The following is a 20,705-nucleotide window of genomic DNA, read 5'->3' on the forward strand; positions in this document are numbered from 1 at the left end:
TCAGTCACACCTTATTTCAGATTTGGAGCGATTGGGTGTTGAGTTGTATGTTAGAAGGTCAGGAGGTAGCATTGCAAGTTTGAGAGTGGAACCAAATCTTGTTTCAAGGGTTAAGGAATCTCAAAAGAATGATACAGGTTTGGAAGCTATTAGATCCGAGGTGGCAGGTGGCAAGAAAAAATATTTTCATGTTGATGATGAGGGCGTGATATGCTTGGGTAGTAAATTGTGTGTTCCTGCACACTCGACGATTCGTGAGAAAATTTTGAAGGAGGCTCATAGTTCTTCATTCTCTATTCATCCAGGTTCCACTAAGATGTATAGAGATTTGAAGAAGCGCTTTTGGTGGAGTGGAATGAAAGGAGATATAGCAGAATTTGTGAGGAAATGTCTTACATATCAACAAGTGAAAGTAGACCATCAGAGGCCTAGTGGACTATTGCAGCAGCTAGATATTCCAGTTTGGAAGTGGGAAAACATTACTATGGATTTCATGACTCATTTGCCGAGAACCTTCAGGAAAAATGATGTCATATGGGTGGTGGTTGATAGACTTAATAAGTCCAGTAGAGAGACTACTCATGTTCATCAGTTGGCAGAGATTTTTCAGCGAGATATTGTTAGACTTCATGATGTGCCTGTGTCGATAGTTTCTGACAGGGATACGAGATTTATATCGCGTTTTTGGAAGGGATTCCAGCAGGCTTGGGGTACGAGGCTTAATTTTAGTACAGCTATTCATCCGCAAACCGATGGACAGTCAGAAAGGACGATCCAGACGTTAGAGGATATGTTAAGGGCATGTGCTTTGGAGTGGACAGGTGACTGGGATAAGTATATGTATCTTGTTGAGTTTACGTATAATAACAGTTGGCACGCGAGTATCGGTATGCCACCATTTGAGGCTTTGTATGGTAGGAGGTGTAGGGCACCATCTTGTTGGGATGAGGTTGGTGAGAGAGTCATTGAAGGGTCGAATTTAGTTAAAATCACTAATGAGAAGGTAGAGAAAGTTAAAGAAAGTTTGAAGGAAGCTCGATCTCGTCAAAAGAGTTACGCGGGCCAACATAGAAAGTTTGGTGGATTTGATCCCGGTGATCATGTGTTCTTGAAGGTGTCGCCTTGTAAGGGTATTAAGCATTTTGGTATGAAGGGGAAGCTTAGTCCGAGGTATGTTGGACCTTTTGATGTTATGGAGAAAGTGGGGGAAGTGTCTTATAGGGTTGCATTGCCACCACAACTATCTCATGTGCATAATGTGTTTCATGTGTCTATTTTGAGGGGCTACAAATATCATCTACTATACATAGTTCAGTATCCATTAGATAAAATTAGAGAGGATCTTTCTTGTGAGGAAGAAGCTGAGGCTATCTTAGCTCGAGAGAAGCGGGTTTTGAGGAAGAATACCATTCCGTTTGTGAAATTTTTGTGGAAAAATCATTGGGAGAGAGAGGCTACTTGAGAATTAGAAGCGTCTATTCATGATAAATATCCGCATTTATTCAACTCAGGTACGGCTGTTTAGTTTCGTTTGATTCCGGGGACGGAATCCTTTTTTTAAGGAAGTATATATGTAATATACATGAATTTTAGATAATAATAATAATAATAATAATAATAATAATAATAATAATAATAATAATAATAAGTGAAGAATTTGATTTAGTTTAAAATAAGAATATAAAAACTTTGTAATTACGTTAGTAATAGAAGGAATTAGTTCTAAAATATATATATATATAGATAGATAGATTATTCTGCCTCTCGTATGTTATCTTCGAAATCCCTAATAATATTTGAGGGGTCAGCAAGCCGCGAGGGACGAGAGAATCGGTGATACTAGCAGTCCCTTTATAACGAAAAAAAATTCAAGATCAGGTAAAATATTGTAAGTAAATGTTGCAACTTTTAAATTCAATACGAATTGTATATACTTATTTAATAGTATAAGAATGATAGGTCCCTGCTATTCATGTGCTTCTGTCGAGTCAGCGAGCTTAAGTTGTAATCAATTAGTGTTAGTATAATATTCATTATGCGTATGGTATATATTGGGTGTATATTGATTGTGTATCCATGCTTTGTATTTTGGCAGTGTTATGCAGTTATTATAATTACAAGTGTTTAAGATTATGTACTTTATTATTTGTCAAAGCTATTTGGGGATTTAAGTTCCTGGCCAAACAAGTTTTAAAATTTATTATTTATTTATTTTTATTTTTTGTAATATAAATAAATGGTCCATTAATTTTGTTATGATTATATTATGTTTTCACCTCATTTTACCCAGTTAGTTTGAAAGTTTGTTTACATTGAACTAGTACTAGAGTTCATAGTGTTAGGTATTATTTTAATATATTTTGTTAAAATATAAGCTAGTAATTTGATCAAGTATTGCAATAGAATTGTCCTTTAATATTAATTATTGTTTAGGTTTATAAATTTTGTGTCGTAGTGTGAGTTTAATAACCATTTTAATAAGTTAGATTTCATATTTATCAAGTCAAATGAGCTTGGTAAATTAGCACGAGTTGTCTGGTCATTAGCATGATGTTGATTTATATTACTTTTATAATACTTAAAATCTAGACTATGTCCTTTATTTTGATTAGTATACTATTTTATGTTAATTTGTGAATCAGTCAATTTAATAATGAATGTACAAGATGTTTATGACTACTGGATCTAAAAGTAATCAAGTCATCCCCTGATTTTATAGCCTCGGGTAAAATCAATTTAGTATTTAAAAGAGGTATATAAAAAATATGTATTAATTATAAATTATAATTTTGTTAATAGATCAGGAGCGGGGGAATTAGCCGATCAGCTACGGATATTATTAATGATTTTAGTTGCGGTTTTTAATGTACGGATTCTGTCCCCTTTTTATTCAGCGCTACTCCTCTTAACATTTAGAAATATTTGATTAGTTCAGTTATTCTGTATCCTGCTCATTCAATATTTGATTTGACTTTTTCTGACTTCCGAAAATTATTTTAAAATTGATTTGAAAAATTTTAAATATCTGTGTACGCGGTTTTCAAAAATTATTTATGGCACCCTCTATTTTGGAAATCTGAATTACTTGCCTAAGGTGATTTTAAATTTTGCGAGAATATTTTTATTTAAACCCTTAGAGATATAGGGTATACCGAGTTAACCAGCTGTAGGGGTATTACAGTCATGTCATTGCGGCACCAGTGACATGACACTTCCGTGACAGTGTGATTGGTCACGGAGTATCCTTCTGTTAGCTCTTGGGAGGAGTTTTTGCGCATTTGATATTTGTTCAGGATACGTGGGTGCACCCAGAGTTTGATTTGTGATTTGATTTATGGTGACGTCGTATATGCCGTAGACGTTATCCATTATGTTACACGCATTAGGTACCCTATGATGTGTGTATTTGTATCTGTTCTGATCTCGATATGAAATATCCTAACCCCTCGTCGCTTCAGCCTTACTTATTTTTAAAATTATTGTTTTATTATAAATTGCAGATTATTTATCTCTGATCTCTTTGTTTTATAAACTGTATTCCAAATCCTTACTAGGCGTTTAAATCATGTCATATTTTTTTCTGGCAGGTACTTCTGGGATTGTGTGATGGAGAGCTACCCATTTATTGATTAGGATTTCGGACTTTAACATTATCTAGACTTAATTATTTTATTAGAGATTTATACTTTTATATTATTGGTTTAGACATTTGAAAATTTTAGACTGTTTAATTTTTGTATAGAAATATATTAATATTTTGTGTGCAGTTTTATGGATTATAAGTAATATCTCTTTTTATTTAAAGAAGGGGTGTTACATTTATAAAATAGAACCGATTAAAGATCAAATCAGTGATAAATAAAGAAGTCCAGCGGCCTGCAACGACAATCCGCATTTTCCATGTTCTGAACCAGACTGCATTTCCCCTCAAAGAAGAATTAGTGTATTCAAAATGTAAGCTCGAGAAGTCATATTTTTAGTATAATTTGATTTTCAAAACTAGTATTTAGATTTGGGGGAAATATTACATTTTGAGGAAAGATTGTAAGTGTTGTGAATTAAATATTCTAGTCTTTTATTAAAATTTCAAAATCTTACTTGACAACAATTTTTGCTTAATTCAGAAGAAAAGTGCAAAGCAAGTAAAAATAAAGATATAAAAAATTGCTCCTTTTTTCCACCAAACATTCGTAAAGAAAAAGGGAGAGAAAAATGGACGATTTAAAAGGGGCGGGAGAAAAAGAGAAACTTGCACTTGTACTATTTCCGAACACATTTATTTTCTATAGCGCAAGGACAAAAAAAAAGTTTATTAGACAAGGCAACACACATATAAATATCCTGGGAGGGAAAAGGATCAAGAAAACGATGAGTGCGGATTACTACAAGATATTACAGGTTGATAAAAATGCAACAGATGAAGATTTGAAGAAATCTTATAAAAAACTGGCCATGAAATGGCACCCTGATAAGAATCGCAACAAACAAAACGATGCCGAATCCAAATTTAAACAAATCAATGAAGCCTATGAGGTATCAACATTTTTTCTTGAGTGTGTATGTATTTCATTCAAATGGGTTCTCTAAAAAAGTATCTATAGCCATCTTGAGAATTTTCCATTACATTATATATAGATCTATTGCAGTTTTACACCCTATCCATCAATAAATTTACTTTGATGTATTTGATATTTTTGCATGGCAAGAAGTGTAAATGATGTATATTGTTCTGGGGAAAAAATTATATGTGATAATATCTAAAAATGACTTTGATCAAGAATCAAGTTTATGCCATGCCATTGAAATAGCCTTCTGTGATGAATGCCATTTATGGTTTGGAGATATTAAAGAACAAATTTTTCTTAGGTTTTGAGTGATCCTCAAAAAAGAGCGTTGTACGATCAATATGGCGAAGAAGGTCTAAAAGGCCAAGTGCCACAATCAGAAAGCGGAGGGCCTGGCGGGGCAACATTTTATCAGACAGGGGATGGACCAAATGCGTTTAGATTCAATCCTAGAAATGCTAATGACATTTTTGCCGAGTTTTTTGGTAACTCAAACACTTTCGGAAGTATGGGAGGCATGGGTGGTATGGGAGGAGGTATGGGGGGTATGGGAGGCATGGGGGGTCCTGCCTCTATGAGAAGCGGAGGTCCAAGGTTTTCGAGTGGATTGTTTGGGGACGATATGTTTACTTCATTTGGAGGAAGTAGACCAATGAGCTCAGGCCCTCGGAAGGCTCCTCCAGTCGAGAATAGATTGCCTTGTACCCTAGAAGAACTTTTTAAGGGAACAACCAAAAAGATGAAGATCTCAAGGGAAATAGCTGATGCTAGCGGGTAACTTTTACTTGCTCATCATAACTCTCTCTGTTCTTCTTGGTTTTAGTTTTTCATTTGTTAGTAAACTCTGTTAATGTGGTTGAAAAATATCTCAGCAATTGTTGATTTGCTCGTGATGGAAGATTTTGAACCACCTGAGCATGTGAAACTTAACATTAAAACTGCATGAGTGTCTCCAACATGCCAAAGATATAGATGCTATCAGACTAGAAACTGCTATGATTTTGTTTTAGAACCTTTGAGTTGTATGATAGCTGTGTGCAACTGAACAATGGAAATGAAATTTGCGCTATGTATCCATCTGTACACTTCGTTCTTGCTAGCCATTCTGTAATAATCAGGTTCAGCATGACTAACAAGTACTATAGTATCTTTTGGTAGTTCTTTCCATGCTCATTTATCTTTTATACAGTATGATTCATGTTCAAACCCTAAAAAAATCATATGAACATCTATCTGACACAAACTCTGGCCTTGGACAGAAAGACCTTGCCGGTGGAAGAGATTCTGACTCTAGACATAAAACCTGGTTGGAAACGTGGTACAAAAATCACATTCCCGCAGAAGGGTAATGAGCAGCCAAATGTTGTTCCGGCAGATGTCATATTTGTGGTTGACGAGAAACCACACAATGTGTTCACAAGAGAAGGTAACGATCTCATATGCACGCACAAGATATCGCTGACAGAATCATTAACAGGCTACACGGTTCATGTTAACACCTTAGACGGGAGAAAACTGACAATCCCCGTCAACAATGTGATTCATCCATCTTACGAGGAGGTTGTTCCAAAAGAAGGGATGCCCATACCGAAAGATCCTTCAAGAAGGGGGAACCTGCGAATTAAGTTTAATATCAAATTCCCAGCAAGGTTAACGGCGGAACAGAAGTCTGGAATTAAGAAACTGCTTAATCAGTGAATTTAATAATTGGTAGAAAAATCATCTTCGGTTGTTATATTTTAGTTTGATGATATGTAAACAATCATCATCAATGGAAAAAATTGACAGTTTAACAACTAATTCAGCTTAATTTTCTGTACACATTCAAGAACTTCATTGATAGAATAAAGCTAAGTGATGGAGCATCCGTCCATGTAAATCTTGGCAAAATTTCTTGGAAAAAAATAAATTATATAGTCCTTGCAGTTAAATGCAGATAGACTGGCCCTTGATCTATTGAGTGAAGTTTCAATCGTTTCATGTACCTAGTTCCTCATCTGCATTGTTCACAATATGTGCGTAAATATAAAACTACGCAAACTGACAAGATACAGTCCAAATTTTAACTGCATCCCAATTCCCAAGCATTTCCTAGGTCTTTTTTTTTCTTTGCTAAATAAAATTGCATTTCCTAGGATTGTCATTCAAAAATTATGAGGTTACGATAAAAATACAAGTGAACTTGTTGAACGGGCGTAGAAGGGAAACCCAAAACCGCAGAGGCAATTACAACAAATATTTTACATGAACAATGCTGTTCTATAATAACTGGCGCATCCGTTTTTCCCAAGAGCCACTCTATTTTCCTCTATTACACTTGACATGATCGAGAGTCAAAAACCTTACTCTATGATTATACACAAAAAGCACAACCACTCAACGCAGCAGCACTTCAATAAAATATAACTTCCCTAAAAAAGGTTGCCACTAACTCAAAGTTGTTCGAAAATCTTACTCTTTGTAGGCCTACAGCATTTAACACTTCAGTCACTATAGTCTTCTCCCGAGGTTTCTAAGCTTTCTTCGTCGTTTCCGGCTGAACCATCATTCATATCTACATCATGCTCCAAGTTATTTCCAACTGACCCATAATTCATAGTTATATCTTCCTCCATATTGTCGTCATCTTCTACAAAACCATTAACTTCAAGACCATATGCATCCTCTTCACTCATTTCCCCCTGATCCCATGTACTTTGGTGAGAGACCACATTATAATTAGGTTCCCATCTCTGCTCCATGTACCTGGTTGTGTCAGCATTGTCATCAGAATCACTTTCTTCTGTAATGTCATTATCAGGATCCTCATTTCGCATTGACCTCATTTCTTCACTAACCCATTCTGTCTCATTGAAGTTTCTTGGTGGTTCCTTAATGACAAAGCTACTGTGGACACCAAAATTACCGAGCAGCTTGTCTTCCACAGTATTACTCTCCCTTCTCCTCCTTACTGTGCGGGGACCACGCTTATGATTCTGTCCCTCCACCTGTCCATATTTATGCCCTTGTATACCCATGTTTTCTCCCTGCTGCATAAGAATTTGAGTCAATGGTTTCTTCATTTTGACACTTTGCTTGCCAGATCCTGATCTTGAACCTAGAACCTTTTTCTGAGACTTTCCACGAGAACGAGAACCACCCCGACCACGAATCACTTGCTTCACGGAACTAGCTTGGGGTACTTGTGTTGATTCAGACTTTCGAACATCTTTTAAATACGCAGACCTTGACGAAAGCTTCTGAAAATCATATAGCCAATTAAGAACATAATTTATTAAAGAAAAATCATGTAATAAAATAATTAACGCCATCAGATAACTTTATAAGATTGCCACTGTTATCAAGACTAAGAAAGCATTTATAACATAAAAGAGTTGCCTTGGTGTCGATCCAAGCAGAACAACTCCCCCTCCCTCACCCATATACGGTACAGATCTGTTGATTTTATATCATTCTTTGCCCTTTTTCAAAAAGAAAATAGACGAAGGACTTAACTGTAAAAGTATCAGCTTCTGTGACACTACAAGTCTCAGCAGCTTTCTGAAGTGGAGTGTAGAAAATGGAGGAATCAAGCTCTAAAAGCCGCAAAGCTACAGCCGCAGTCGTTTGAGGTATCCAAGGAAGCTGAGGAACAGATTCATGATCAGACTCCTTGGCCGCCTTTCCCGACAAAGCACAGAGGCCTAGCAATTCTGCAGTTGTCTCGTAATTTGATGATAAATGATCTTGCTTTATTGCACCCTCAAACTGAGTTAGAATCTGCAAAGAATATGTCTAACAATGAGAAGTCTATTTTACTGTGATATAATATATATAATATGAAAAGAAGAATTCCTACTAGATACCCCTTGGGATACATTCATACTTCGGTGTATGGATAGAAGTTGCATAAAAAGAAGGAAATATATTTTGTTCATCATCAAAGATGATGCAAAATTTTATATACATGGTACCTGCTAATTTTTACACATAGGAATTTACTAAACAGTTTTTAATTGAAGATGTGTACTAGAAAAATAGCCTGTAGTATTTTAGTAAAAAATAGTTACAGCATGACCACATTGCTGAAAACAGACAACGAAACAAGTAAAACAGCAATACTGCGGTGCCTATTTTGATAGTATAGGCAAACTTAATATCGGTGTGACCAAGCAAAATAGCTTCACATGGACAGACCTTAAACATATTCTTTAAGACACAGTCCACTCATTCCCTTTTCAAAGAAAGCCATCCACCAGCACTCCTTTCAGTATTCGGAAAAATGAATCTAATTTGCCATCCACCAGCACTCCTTTCAGTATTTGGAAAAATGAATCTAATTTGTTTATATTAAAGGAAGAGCTTACAACTATCGTTTTCCTATCTACGGCAGATAATTTTATAAATCACTTGACTAACATGACACTGGAGACCATGTGTCTCCAACTTAAATAATTATCCAGAAATTGATTGAAATTTCACAATACATATAAAAAAAGCTCCTTGAAGAGCAAACATGATAAATAATTAAATATTGGCATTTGATCTGACAGGAATATAGTGTCAGTTAATTTGGATAGTGCTGAATCAACTATAACCGACCAAACGGTCACCAGCTAACTGAAGCAAAACAAACCCCAATTCAAACTAAAGTAATGGTTGCTTGTGTTTGACCCATCTGTTTTATAATGGAAGTAGAGAGATATAAGAATAATACCTGGAGCAAATCACCAATAGAAGACGCGTTCTGCAACTTTTGACCCCAAGCACTCCTTCGCTCGTTCGTCCAGGAAGATTGAAAAGCCTCAGGTGGAACAGAAACCTGCTATTTACACATGTAATGATTTTCATTATAAGGAAATGACAACTAACAAAACCAGTATGAAAGAGCTAGTTGATAGGACAAGTTAGAAAGCATATAACTACATAATGAATGGAAGCTTTTTAATGCAAAGTTCTTCTCACCTCAATGAAAGACAAGAGAGCCTTGATCAATCTGATCTGGAGAGGGAAAGAAGAATCTGAAGCAATAAGCTTACTGGGGTTTATTTTCCAATTTTCTTCACATTGGATTAAAGATCCTGAATAATTAAACCCTTCACTTATGGAACTAAATGTCCTCTGGCAAGACAGACACATACTTTCTTCAAATATAAATGTATCAAAACAGAATTCGCAAATCCCCAGTAAAGGGGTGTAGCCTTTTCTTCCATTTTTCATTGCATTTAAGTTCTTTGAATTGATGCACTCCTTCCACACCCATGACTTTAACACCTGATATCTCTTGTAGGCATTTTTCTTCTCAATTTCATTCTTCCCAACATCAACTCTAAAGGATAATGATGTTTCTGACATATCAGTTCGCAAATCATGTGCAGCATTGTTAGGACTTCTACGGGCAGCTAGATAACCAGAACAATAACCCATTTCAGTAGCTTGATTTTCTATATCGTTTCCTGCATCACCAGCAATATCAAGCGGCGGCATATTCCTTATATTCTCCTTAAAAGAAGTCTGAAAATGTTGCAGCATTATGCCCAAGTGTGATTCCCTTATTCCACGTGTATCCAAAGACAACAAAAGAGAATTGAATGCCTAAATTAACACAAAAGCTAAATGAGTGAGGGTGGCTAATTGTTACAACATTACAATGATTAGTATGTGAATCATAGAAGTAAAAAAGGCAACTCTGTGTGTGTGTGAGATGTAAAGTAAAACCACAATAGTAACAGAAAGTTGTGAAAATACAAAATCCAGATTACTGACTCATAAACTGTCGCGAAACCTAATACTCCCTCTGGTCCTGTAAATAGCTTGTTTCAACGTCCGTTAAATAATTAAACTTTTTTTTTAAAATCTTTTTATTAAATTATTAAACTCATATTTTTATTTGAAAAAAAAATTAAAATAGATCAAATTTTAAGATATACTCTAAGCCTTTAGAACTGTCAATTGTGAGATAAAAGTCAAACACCTTATATAGAGGACCAGAGGAAGTATGTTCTTCAAATAACAACTAATAACTTCTTAAAACTTAAAAAGGGAATTGTAGCTTAAGGATAAAATTTCATACTAGATATATACCAATTTAGCGAAAGATATATAGATGATCAAAATATATATCACACAAATGCGGTTGCATTTGGAACAAATAAACAATTGCAGAGCCGATAAAAAAAATACCTCTTCAGAATCAATCATCCTCCAACCACCCTCACGTAATTCAACAAAGATTCTACCAGAACCAGGATCATGTCTGGAAGAAGATGCAACAAATTGCCAGTAACGATTATGCCTCCGATCTTGACCAAGAGGCAAAGATCTGTACACATGCATTTCTTCTGCTCTTTGACCAATGAAAGATTTCAACTGTAACCGTGACCTTTCCGATGTTGACCCATTATGCTGAACTGTAGGAGTATTCTGATTCATGGAGGTATTTTGTACCACTAGATTCCTCTCAGAGTTTATACCACAAAGATTGTTCTGTTCCTTCTTGACATTGTCTAGATCAGTAAAAGGCTCTTCTTTAATCGCAGTGTCAAGAGCAACTTCATTGTTCTTATTTTCAATAACTCCTAAAGGGCTATAGATGCCGTCAGCTGCCTCATTTAAACAAGGGTCGTGAAATTTACTCGAACTTTCATCTTTTAAGCGTCTTTTATCTAATTGTGCTTCAGCCCACATTTGCTTCCTAAGAGTATTTGCGGCATCTAGACGATCCTGTGATGCATAAAGTATTAGGCAAAATAACAAAATTAAGAATGTTTTGCTATATAACTCCCATTTGATATCATACTAAATGAGCTTATTTCGATAGATCATAATATTAGTAAAAGATTTCACCTCTAGAACTGCACGAACAATGTTCCCTTCATTAGCAACACCAATTATAGCAACGAGGGCATTAAGGCGGTCCTCGATACAGAGACCACAATACTCTCCTTCACTAAGTCCCTGGACCCATGACTCCCCAGATTTGCTTTCATCAATCTCTGCAACTCCTTGAGCAGGATCACTTTCAGAGACATCTTTACCAGAATTATATAGCTTTTCCATAGGATTACCTGCCATAATTCATTATTAATAACCTCAGAGTAGAAGATTAAGTAATATATATAACCTAGCAACAAAATAACCTTACCAGGAACAGCTAGGTCATTTTGCAGATTTAAAGCCACAGCATTGCGAGAAATATCAATTGCATTTTCAGACAAAGAACCAACTTTATTATAGAGATCACTTTCTTTATTTATATTGGATGGAGTACCCAATTCGTCAAATTCGGGACCCTCAGCAATATCAGAATCCGATTCATCATCTTTCTCAACCTCATCAGCGATTTCCTCTGCTAAAAGCCCATTAGAAAATTTTTGTATCTTTTCCCTAGCTTCTGCAAGTATTTCCTCCGCATTAGCAGGATCCTTTCTAAAAGCAGGTCGAACACAGTAAGTTGAAGGAGCAATTCTTTCAAAGAGAACTGGGTCCCTTGATAAGGCAACAGATATAGAGGCATCAGGTGTCTTGCTTGTTGATAGGTCACGAAGTCCAGATTTCTGAATCTTGTCTGCAAGTTCTAGAACTGTTTGTCCCTTGTCACCCTCGAGACAAAGAACATGGTAAGCAGCAAATTTTACTGTTCCAGGGGTTAACCGATGCCTAGATCTGCGCTGGAGAGATGACCCTTTTTCTTGCATTACAGAAACTGCATTTTCTACAGCTGAACCATTGCGTAGCATGGAAACTATATCTTCACACCCTTTAACCTGTAAAACAGTTAAATATGGGACTTCGTAATTTAATTTCCCATGATACTTCGCTTTTAAAACATAAACACTCGCATTTATCTCAAATATATGTTTATCTATATCTTCTTGAAATATCAATGTCAAAGATCCCAAGAAAAACAACTCCACCTAATAGTACAAATAAAAATACTTTCAAACTCGCATAGGGAAAAACTTTTATACAATTATCATTAAAATATATTGATTTTAGAGAATTGTGGTATTAGGGGAGTTTAACAATTTAGGATACATTATCATACAGTAATTTTTTAGGAGACATTTAGTTGTCTTTGCTTCAAGCAGTTGTTAGAATTTATATCCTATACTAGTTTTATTATTGATTATTGACTCTCTCTTCCTATTAGTTGCTACTCATTATATTTCCTCTCCTGTGACTGGGAAATAGTGATTCTATGTGGTTGAAACTCGGATTATCCTAGTTCCCTTCTTATTGAAAATTCCTTATCTTTGATTCTTTTCCTACATCAAGAATGACACCTTATGATAAATTTAGATTAGCCATAGAAATTCAAGGACCTTGATTGCGTCATCAGATATTTACACACATCCCTTTGTCTTACAAATCAAGCAAATCTGGTGAACTAATCAATTTTCTTGGTTTCTCCAATCAAAAAGATTTGGCTTTTTCCAATAAGATGCTCTCACTTAACCACTTCACCGCAACTTGTGCACATTTTCAACCAGAACATGTTAACGCACCTTATACAGGAGTTAATAATACTTATCACAAGCCAATCTATGAGTACCCTGAGGCGTCATACAAGAGCAAAGCAAAAGAAAGGCACCTCGTTGGCAGGCATGTGCGTTCGTTCAGTACTCTCCTTCTTCAGTTGCGGCCCAAATCCTGCAGATAGTGCAAATTGCCGCAATATCTCAGGCCATGTTAATGGATTTAAGTTGTTCTGCCAGCTGCGTATATCAAAACCCCACAAAAACGCCTGATAGAAATCACACATAGTAAGGCATAAATTATACTGCAGTTATAGACATGGATATATAATGAAAATAACTTGAACAGATATGATCTTACCCCCTGAACAATATGAGGATGTCCACCTTCGGGATTAGCAACAGTGTATTGATTAGTTCCTGCTCCGCCACTTGGAGTCCTTGCACCCTCCTCAATATCTTTTATAATCAGATTTAATAAAGCAATGTGTATCTCGGCCAACAACCTGGAATCCTAGTGTAGTAAAGCAGAGGAAACATGTTGCAACATGAAGTTAACGAAAAAATAAAATATACATTAAGTGCAAACTTCATCTAGATTTTTCGGATGTAAGAGCGCCAAGACCTGACAGGTAACTTACATAATCATGTAATGCTTGAATAAACTCATCTAGAGTAAAGGGCCAAAGTCCAAGAACATCAGAAAAGGTAACACAGAATCTCCAAACCTGTAGAAGCCAGTAGCACAATGTAATGTAAACAAATAAAAATAATAATTTATCCAGGTATTAAAATGTCATAGTCAAGGCACATAGTTAAAAACTTCATATGTAGTCACTGCACATAGCTAAACCCCTTATTATGGCACACATAACACACAGGCGCATACATCACAATAACATTTTACCAGCTTGCTATAATGTGCACATATAACATATCCAGCAGACTGATACAACATTTGTTTCAAGGAAGAACATCCCTTCTCGTCTTTCATTTTTCCAAGAATTAGGGGAGGGGTGTTATTTAACCACATGATTGTATATGGAGAAGTTTAATTCTCCATAGCATCGAGTTAACAAGAACAGCGTATTAGGTTGCATTAATTTTTTGCTTATTGCTAAATTAGATTGTAGCAGAAACAAGATAGATCTTTATAACTGAAAGAATGCATGACGAAAATTATTTGTAAGATCACTTCCTCTTCCTGGGCTACTCTTGTGTTTGGGTAAAGGGGAATATTTTTTGACAGAATCAAGAATTGTGTAATTAATCTAACCAAGCATGCCACACGTAAACGTGAGAGCATCAGTGTGCACATGCACACTACTGAACTAATTTACTAAAAAAAACTGTAACAGTTGAGGCACATACCATAAGAAGGTTTCCAATGTTGTCCTCTGAATCAACCCAGGGTTGTATCAAGAATGGTCTTTTCAGTTGCACATCCTTCGGAGGGAATGCACATAAAGAATCTGACAAATAAAATGTTTTGTCAGCTACTAAATGTAACATTTTATACTGAGTGCAGTAACTTATATGACTAGACTATTTAAAAATGGATACTCGATTTGAATTAACACGCAGACACGCCACAAGGAAATTGCCAAGGAAATTGCGAAGCAAGACTAACCTCTATATGAATCCAGGTTCTGCAAAGTATCATAATCAAGGGAAATGATTGAAGGTAATCCTTTTCTTGAAGCAGCCAATTCCATCAATTCTAGACGTTCATCCTCAATCAACTCCAATGATTCTTTGGCAACTCTGCGTAACGCTGCCTTCTCCAGAGCCGCTTTTTGTTTCGCTGCTTCCCTCTCTCTACGAAGATCTTCCTTTTGTTTCATTCTCTCGGCCTTGCATAAAAGAAGGAAACGACTTTAAAAGTACTTAAAAAAGAAAGAGAAGATACACATCAACTTTTGTTCCGAGGAAACATGTTAATGAAAACTGTCTCATTGGGCATAATCCTACTTTCAAAAGCTCCCTCTGCAAAAATTTATCCCTCCGTTCAATTTCACGTTTTTCCTCGCGCTGATATTTCTCCTCCATCCGCATCTTTTCTCGCATTATTCTCTCTTCTTCCTTTTTCCTTTCACGTTCTTGCCTTTCCATTTCTTTCCTCATCAGCTCTTCCCTCTGTAGCAAAAGATTCACCATGTAAGGACACAATCTTTGTGATTTTAATTAGTCAATCTCAAAAAACATTAAGATCGAAAATGCAAGATCAAACCTTTCGCCTTAAAAGATCTTGTTTCTCAAGTTCCTTGCGAATCCTTTTTTCATGGGCAACATCTTTTCCAGTTCGACCTTCATCACTCTGCAACACATTAAACATATGAAACAATTCTTCAATATTCCTATCAACTGCATATATAAATTGGTCTATAACATTCAGATACCTTGCGCTTCCATCCTGTTTGATAAACATCTTCTGTTTTTAGAGTAGAGTCGTTATTATTTGGAGGTGACGAAAACTGTTCTTGCATGACTTTGTGATTTAACGGATTAAAACTGGATGGTAGTCCTTGAGCAGCATATTCCCAAGGCAATTGCCCAGAGCCTTGCCCGAGGGCTGATCTTTTCATATTAGATACATCATCAGCAGGCAAATGATAGAACTGAGATAGGCTTCTTCCATATGCATCAGGTCTGGAACTAGGTTCAGCAGGTTCAATATAACTCCTATCCACAGCCTGACAGTATTAACATTGACAACTTTAAACATGTATCAATAGAATAGCAGCAGTAAATTTTCAACCTCTGGAACACTTTTTTTTTCTTCGTCTAAATAAGAGAAAGAAAATTCATAAATATATAGTGAAGGATACATATGTATCGTAGGAATTCTTTTTATACATAGGAGTCGAAAGAGAGTGATGCTGAAAGTAAGATCATTATATGAAGTATTTGCATAGAGTTGGTACTTAAAATGCCTATACAGCTATCTCTTATTTATATAGACTGCAAAACATCAAACAACTGTGGCTTTTGCATTTAGTAGGCTGCTGAATTTTTATTAAATTACTGCCAGTGTAGTTACAAGCTGATGATCAATATATAAGTGTTTTTTAGCATTTTTCCCATAAAAAACCTAGTATGCCAAAAGATATGAAGACAAAACTGAAAAGCACATGTAAAAGATTAGAGACCAACTTTTATTTTCTTGGGTTTCGATCTCTCAACCATCCTGTCATCATAGGAATTTCCAGAACGTGACCAAGGTTCCGTCATTGTTGCTGCAAAAAGCAACAGAAAAAAATGTCAGAACAAGAGCAACAGCAAATCCTGTACGAAGACATATATCCCAACAGTTAAAAGTAACAAAATTCAACAGAATGACTGATAGTGATTGCCTGATATAGTTGTACAATGCAAAACATAAAATGGAACATTTTACACCATGCTGCAAACTGCATTGCCTATCTTTGATGTTAATTAAATATTCACTTTTAATTTTCATCAGTAGAGAAAAATAGTGCTGTAATTTTTTTTGTGCTGCTGAATGAACCCATCTGCAGGACCTCAGTGAGAAGGATGGTTGAACGTAACCGAAGATCTAAGATTTATATTAAAGTTAAAGATTTAAATATATATGTTCCAAATTTTGTAGAAACATCTGAACTTGATAAAATATTTATACTTCACAGAATAACATATAGGTGAATAGTGAATAAAGGATAAAGTTATTGATCAATTAATGTTCAAATTCTATTCAAATTATTCCTTCTTCCTGAAATATTTAGAGACATCAAACTCTGATTAGACTAAAAAAATGTATCAGATTACTCATAGAGTTCACTAATTATTTGTATATCAAAATTATATTTACATACATATAGAGTACCAAACTTATTCAACAAAGAAAAATCCAAGCATGCAAGTGCAGATAGAAAAATATTCACCAATAAAACACACCTGCTGCACTAATAGGCTCCCCAAATGGACCAGGAGGAACTACGTCAAATTCCATTCCAAGGACTGGTCCATCTTCCCTCAATGGCTCCCCCAACTGCCCCTCCACGCATGCAATAACTCTCTGCATCATCGCTTCCTGTGGGGACATCTCGTAACTCCTCCGCACCACTGGAAAATCATCAACATACTGACTCGAACCAGACCCTGACCCCGGCCCTGCCCCTGACCCTGATCTTGACCTAGACATAGACCCAAACCCTCCATCACTACCTTGCTCTTCCACCTTAACTACATCTCTAGAAGAACTAATCATCCCCTTCTTCGTCCCCAGAGCTGCTGGCATCTTCTTCCCTGTCCCTGACCCCGACCCTTCCTTCTTATCCTTCAACCTTCTATGGCAAAACCACATCTGCAGTTGCCTATCTGATAAACCCAATTTTACGGAAAGTTCAGCCCTTATTGCCTCAGATGGGTACATCTCAGCTGCTCAAACCATCAAACACCAGAACCACATCAACACAAACATCAAAACATAACAAAATCACAAATCAAACACATATCCTCAAAATCACAAAACAAAAACTACCCAGAACACAAAATCACCAAACAAAAACTACCCAGAAGACAAAATCACAAAACAAAAACTACCCAGAACACAAAATCACAAAACAAAAAATACCCGGGACATAAAATCACACCCAAATCATAAAAACACAAAAAACACAAATTCACATAGAAAAAATGAAACATACCAGCATAAGTCCTCTCAAGAGTCTCCAATTGAAAAGGGGTTTTCATCTGGCGTTTAGGCTTCTTGAAACCCTCAACTTGACCGCTATTTCTATTGCTTTCTCCTTCAGACCCACTATCCATCATAGATCAACAACCAAATCAACCAATTCAATGGATCTTCAAATCCTTAAAAATCAAATCTTTACAAGAAAAGAGCTTGTAAACACAAAAAGATACAAACTTTATCTCTTATATCTATCGTGTAACTAAAGAAACCATACACAAGACAAGTCAAATTAAAGGAATCAACATCTTGTTCATCAGATGATGATAAATATGATAGTATATATAAATTTAATTCATATACATATAAATTAAAATAGCACAAAATATAAAAAGGGAGAGAGAAACAACAGTAATTACAAACAAGAATATAATTTGTAGAAAGTAAAGTGGTGATTAAGAAATTATAGCAACATGGTGTTGTTCTGTATACAATTTCAATCTTTCCCATTGTTTTTAAGTAATTTTTAATTTAGATTTTCCCTTTTTATTTTTTTGTTTGAGGGGGTTGGTTTGATTCTTTCTTTGTATTCAATTTACAAGTTAAGATTTAATTTTTGACAATCGATTTGGATCGACTTAAAATGGGAATTACTAATACTATCATGTGTTCATGTGCATGCATATGTATACATACAATTTTTTATATCTACATGTATTTTTAATGAGGTGTTTGTTTGATGTGAGTGGTCCATTTGTTGTTTAATTGTTTTCTGGGTTTTTTTTGATATTTTTGGGTTGAATCGTTGAATGACATGTAATCTTTTGTTTGAGGATGTGGAAATCAATCAGTCAAATGTTATTTGGTGGGTTGAAATTTTGAGGTTTCTTGTTTTTTTGTGGGACTTTGTTTCTTTTTTTTCCCAGTTTGGTCTTTATTGTTCATGGATCTATCTACCTTCTTGCCCTTCTTGCTGCTACGATTATCATGGGCTTTAGATTAAGAACCTATCTCATGCAAAATCTTACTACTGGGTATCTTTCGACCTCGAGTTTCATTTTTTGCTGTTTTTAGAGAAACCCTTCATTACACGCTTAAAAAACTACTACTTTCACTTATTTGAGAATATCTTTATAAGCTAAGAATGTCGAGATTGTTTCATCAACTCTTCTTGCACTACTCTTCGTACCTGCATGATATCACACTCTAAAAGAATCCCCGCAAAATTTGACATTTTATACAGCTTCACCTCGTATTTAACTGCTCCATTTTCGGCAAGTCACAATCGAATACATACCAGAATCAACAATTAATCACATATTAGTACGAAAAAACTAATAATTTAATACACATTAGTTATTAATATGTATTCATAAGGACCCCAAATATCTTATTATTATTGATATGTTATATTACAAATAGCTCCTCTTATAGGATCAACATCCTCGTCTGAATGCGTACTATAGCCAACAACCCACAACAGATCAATCCAAAAAAGTTAGCAATTTGATATACATAAGTTTTTGACGTATATGTATATAAAGATCATAAATACTCATTTTGTTATCGATGTGGGATGTTGTAAACACTCACTCTTACAGGATCGACGTCCTCGTCAATCTCACAAACACACATACGGAATCGGGTTGTGCCTCTGCACTTCCGATTAGTCAAAACTTTGATACCATTTATAACATATAAATTAACAACCGAATGCATATGATACACATTAGTTGTTGATTTATATAAAATGATCTAAAATACTGTTTCTATTTTCGATGTTACAAATGTGCTAGAAATCATGAGGCCTTACACGAAATTCAATACGTTATATTTTTTTATAATCAACTTCACTTTGAAGTTGCCTAAAATTTTATTTATTTTTTTAATTATCTTTTTCTTATAAATTTATTTTTTATGTTATGGGTTCAAAATTGTTAGTTTTTAAAGATATTTTTTATCTAATAAATGAGCACATGCTTCTATTTTTTAATTTAAATTCGTAAAATTTTATTATTTTTATTTTGGAAGTTTTCAACTTCAAATAATCTTAAAAAGATTGTAATTGACTGTAAATTTAAGTGTGATTTGTGCGACAATAAAGATGAAATTAAGTTAATTAGTTTGGTTATCTTTTAATTTTAAAATGATAACTTTCATTTTTCTTTATTTAGCTTTAAGTTTTTATTTTTAATACAAACATTATTATTTTTAAATGGAGCTTTAAATTTTAAATTTTGAATCTTGTTAATAAATTTTTAATTATAATTGCTTATTTCAAATGATCCAGTGCCATTTATGATGGGTTTTTGTGCCCATGATGGGAGTGCCATGGTTTTCTAGCCCTTTATAGAGGATTTATGTGTCATTAATGACCGTTTATGTGTCCAATATTTGGACTATTTTGTTTCCTTTTGTGCCTAACTAAAGATATTTTTGGTTAGACTTTATTTTATTGGTTTGAATTATATGTATTTTCGTCTCGTATAATAAATTATTATCATTTATAATTATTATTTTTAATATATTATTATTATTTCATTTGTTCATATTTTCAGGATTCTTGAAATAAATTTAATGGATATTCATTTATCAACTTTAAATCACAATTATATATCTAGGGACCTTGGAGTACAAGGTAATTTAGTTGTTAGGTCACACAACACTGTAGAATGGGGTTGAATACAGTGTAAAATACAATTAAATCGATTTCGAACACAAGTAACAGTAAACAAATATATTCAATATAATAAACTCTGTTACAATGGAACTGTTCTCTCTCAGTGATGAACAAATATCACGAGAGCTGCTAGGTTACAATGTATGATCCTCTCGATAATGATAACACATATAGTGTAAACCTATGTCTGTGTTTATATAGTACACAGTTACAAGATAACTTCTAATTGATGTAGAATATAATTATGTCTCCTAAAATATATCAATCAGATATCTTATACAATTCTTTAAGTCCTCTAACTCTTTCCATGCATATCTTCTTTTTGTATTAGTCTCGATCTTCTTTCTTGTAAA

General features: G+C 34.8%; 2 protein-coding genes across 5 annotated transcripts; one reads left to right on the top strand and one right to left on the bottom strand.

The window, feature by feature from the left end:
- Window positions 1-4,220: 4,220 nt before the first annotated feature.
- LOC141671356 (uncharacterized) lies at window positions 4,221-6,424 on the top strand. 3 transcript variants are annotated; one of them, XM_074477567.1, is made up of 3 exons: window positions 4,221-4,533; window positions 4,867-5,339; window positions 5,829-6,003. In XM_074477567.1, the coding sequence occupies exons 1-3, from the start codon at window positions 4,369-4,371 to the stop codon at window positions 5,851-5,853; spliced, it is 663 nt and encodes a 220-aa protein (XP_074333668.1). In that variant the 5' UTR covers window positions 4,221-4,368; the 3' UTR covers window positions 5,854-6,003. The 3 variants fall into 3 exon arrangements, with proteins under 3 accessions (XP_074333668.1, XP_074333669.1, XP_074333667.1); XM_074477568.1 differs by lacking the exon at window positions 5,829-6,003 and adding an exon at window positions 5,438-5,817; XM_074477566.1 differs by having other exon boundaries at window positions 4,229-4,533; window positions 5,825-6,424.
- A 323-nt stretch (window positions 6,425-6,747) lies between these two features.
- Window positions 6,748-18,477, bottom strand: LOC141671355 (homeobox-DDT domain protein RLT1-like). 2 transcript variants are annotated; one of them, XM_074477564.1, is made up of 18 exons: window positions 17,689-18,477; window positions 16,937-17,419; window positions 16,175-16,257; window positions 15,421-15,714; window positions 15,252-15,338; window positions 14,993-15,157; window positions 14,652-14,874; window positions 14,393-14,493; window positions 13,663-13,749; window positions 13,383-13,535; window positions 13,138-13,290; window positions 11,689-12,310; window positions 11,391-11,611; window positions 10,728-11,267; window positions 9,510-10,139; window positions 9,262-9,369; window positions 8,061-8,324; window positions 6,748-7,804 (listed from the first exon to the last, which is right to left on the bottom strand). In XM_074477564.1, the coding sequence occupies exons 1-18, from the start codon at window positions 17,810-17,812 to the stop codon at window positions 7,049-7,051; spliced, it is 5,094 nt and encodes a 1,697-aa protein (XP_074333665.1). In that variant the 5' UTR covers window positions 17,813-18,477; the 3' UTR covers window positions 6,748-7,048. The 2 variants fall into 2 exon arrangements, with proteins under 2 accessions (XP_074333665.1, XP_074333666.1); XM_074477565.1 differs by having other exon boundaries at window positions 9,262-9,366; window positions 17,689-18,475.
- Between the last annotated feature and the right edge of the window lie 2,228 nt (window positions 18,478-20,705).

Source organism: Apium graveolens, chromosome 7, assembly GCF_009905375.1.
Source record: "Apium graveolens cultivar Ventura chromosome 7, ASM990537v1, whole genome shotgun sequence".
Taxonomy (NCBI): Eukaryota; Viridiplantae; Streptophyta; class Magnoliopsida; order Apiales; family Apiaceae; genus Apium; species Apium graveolens.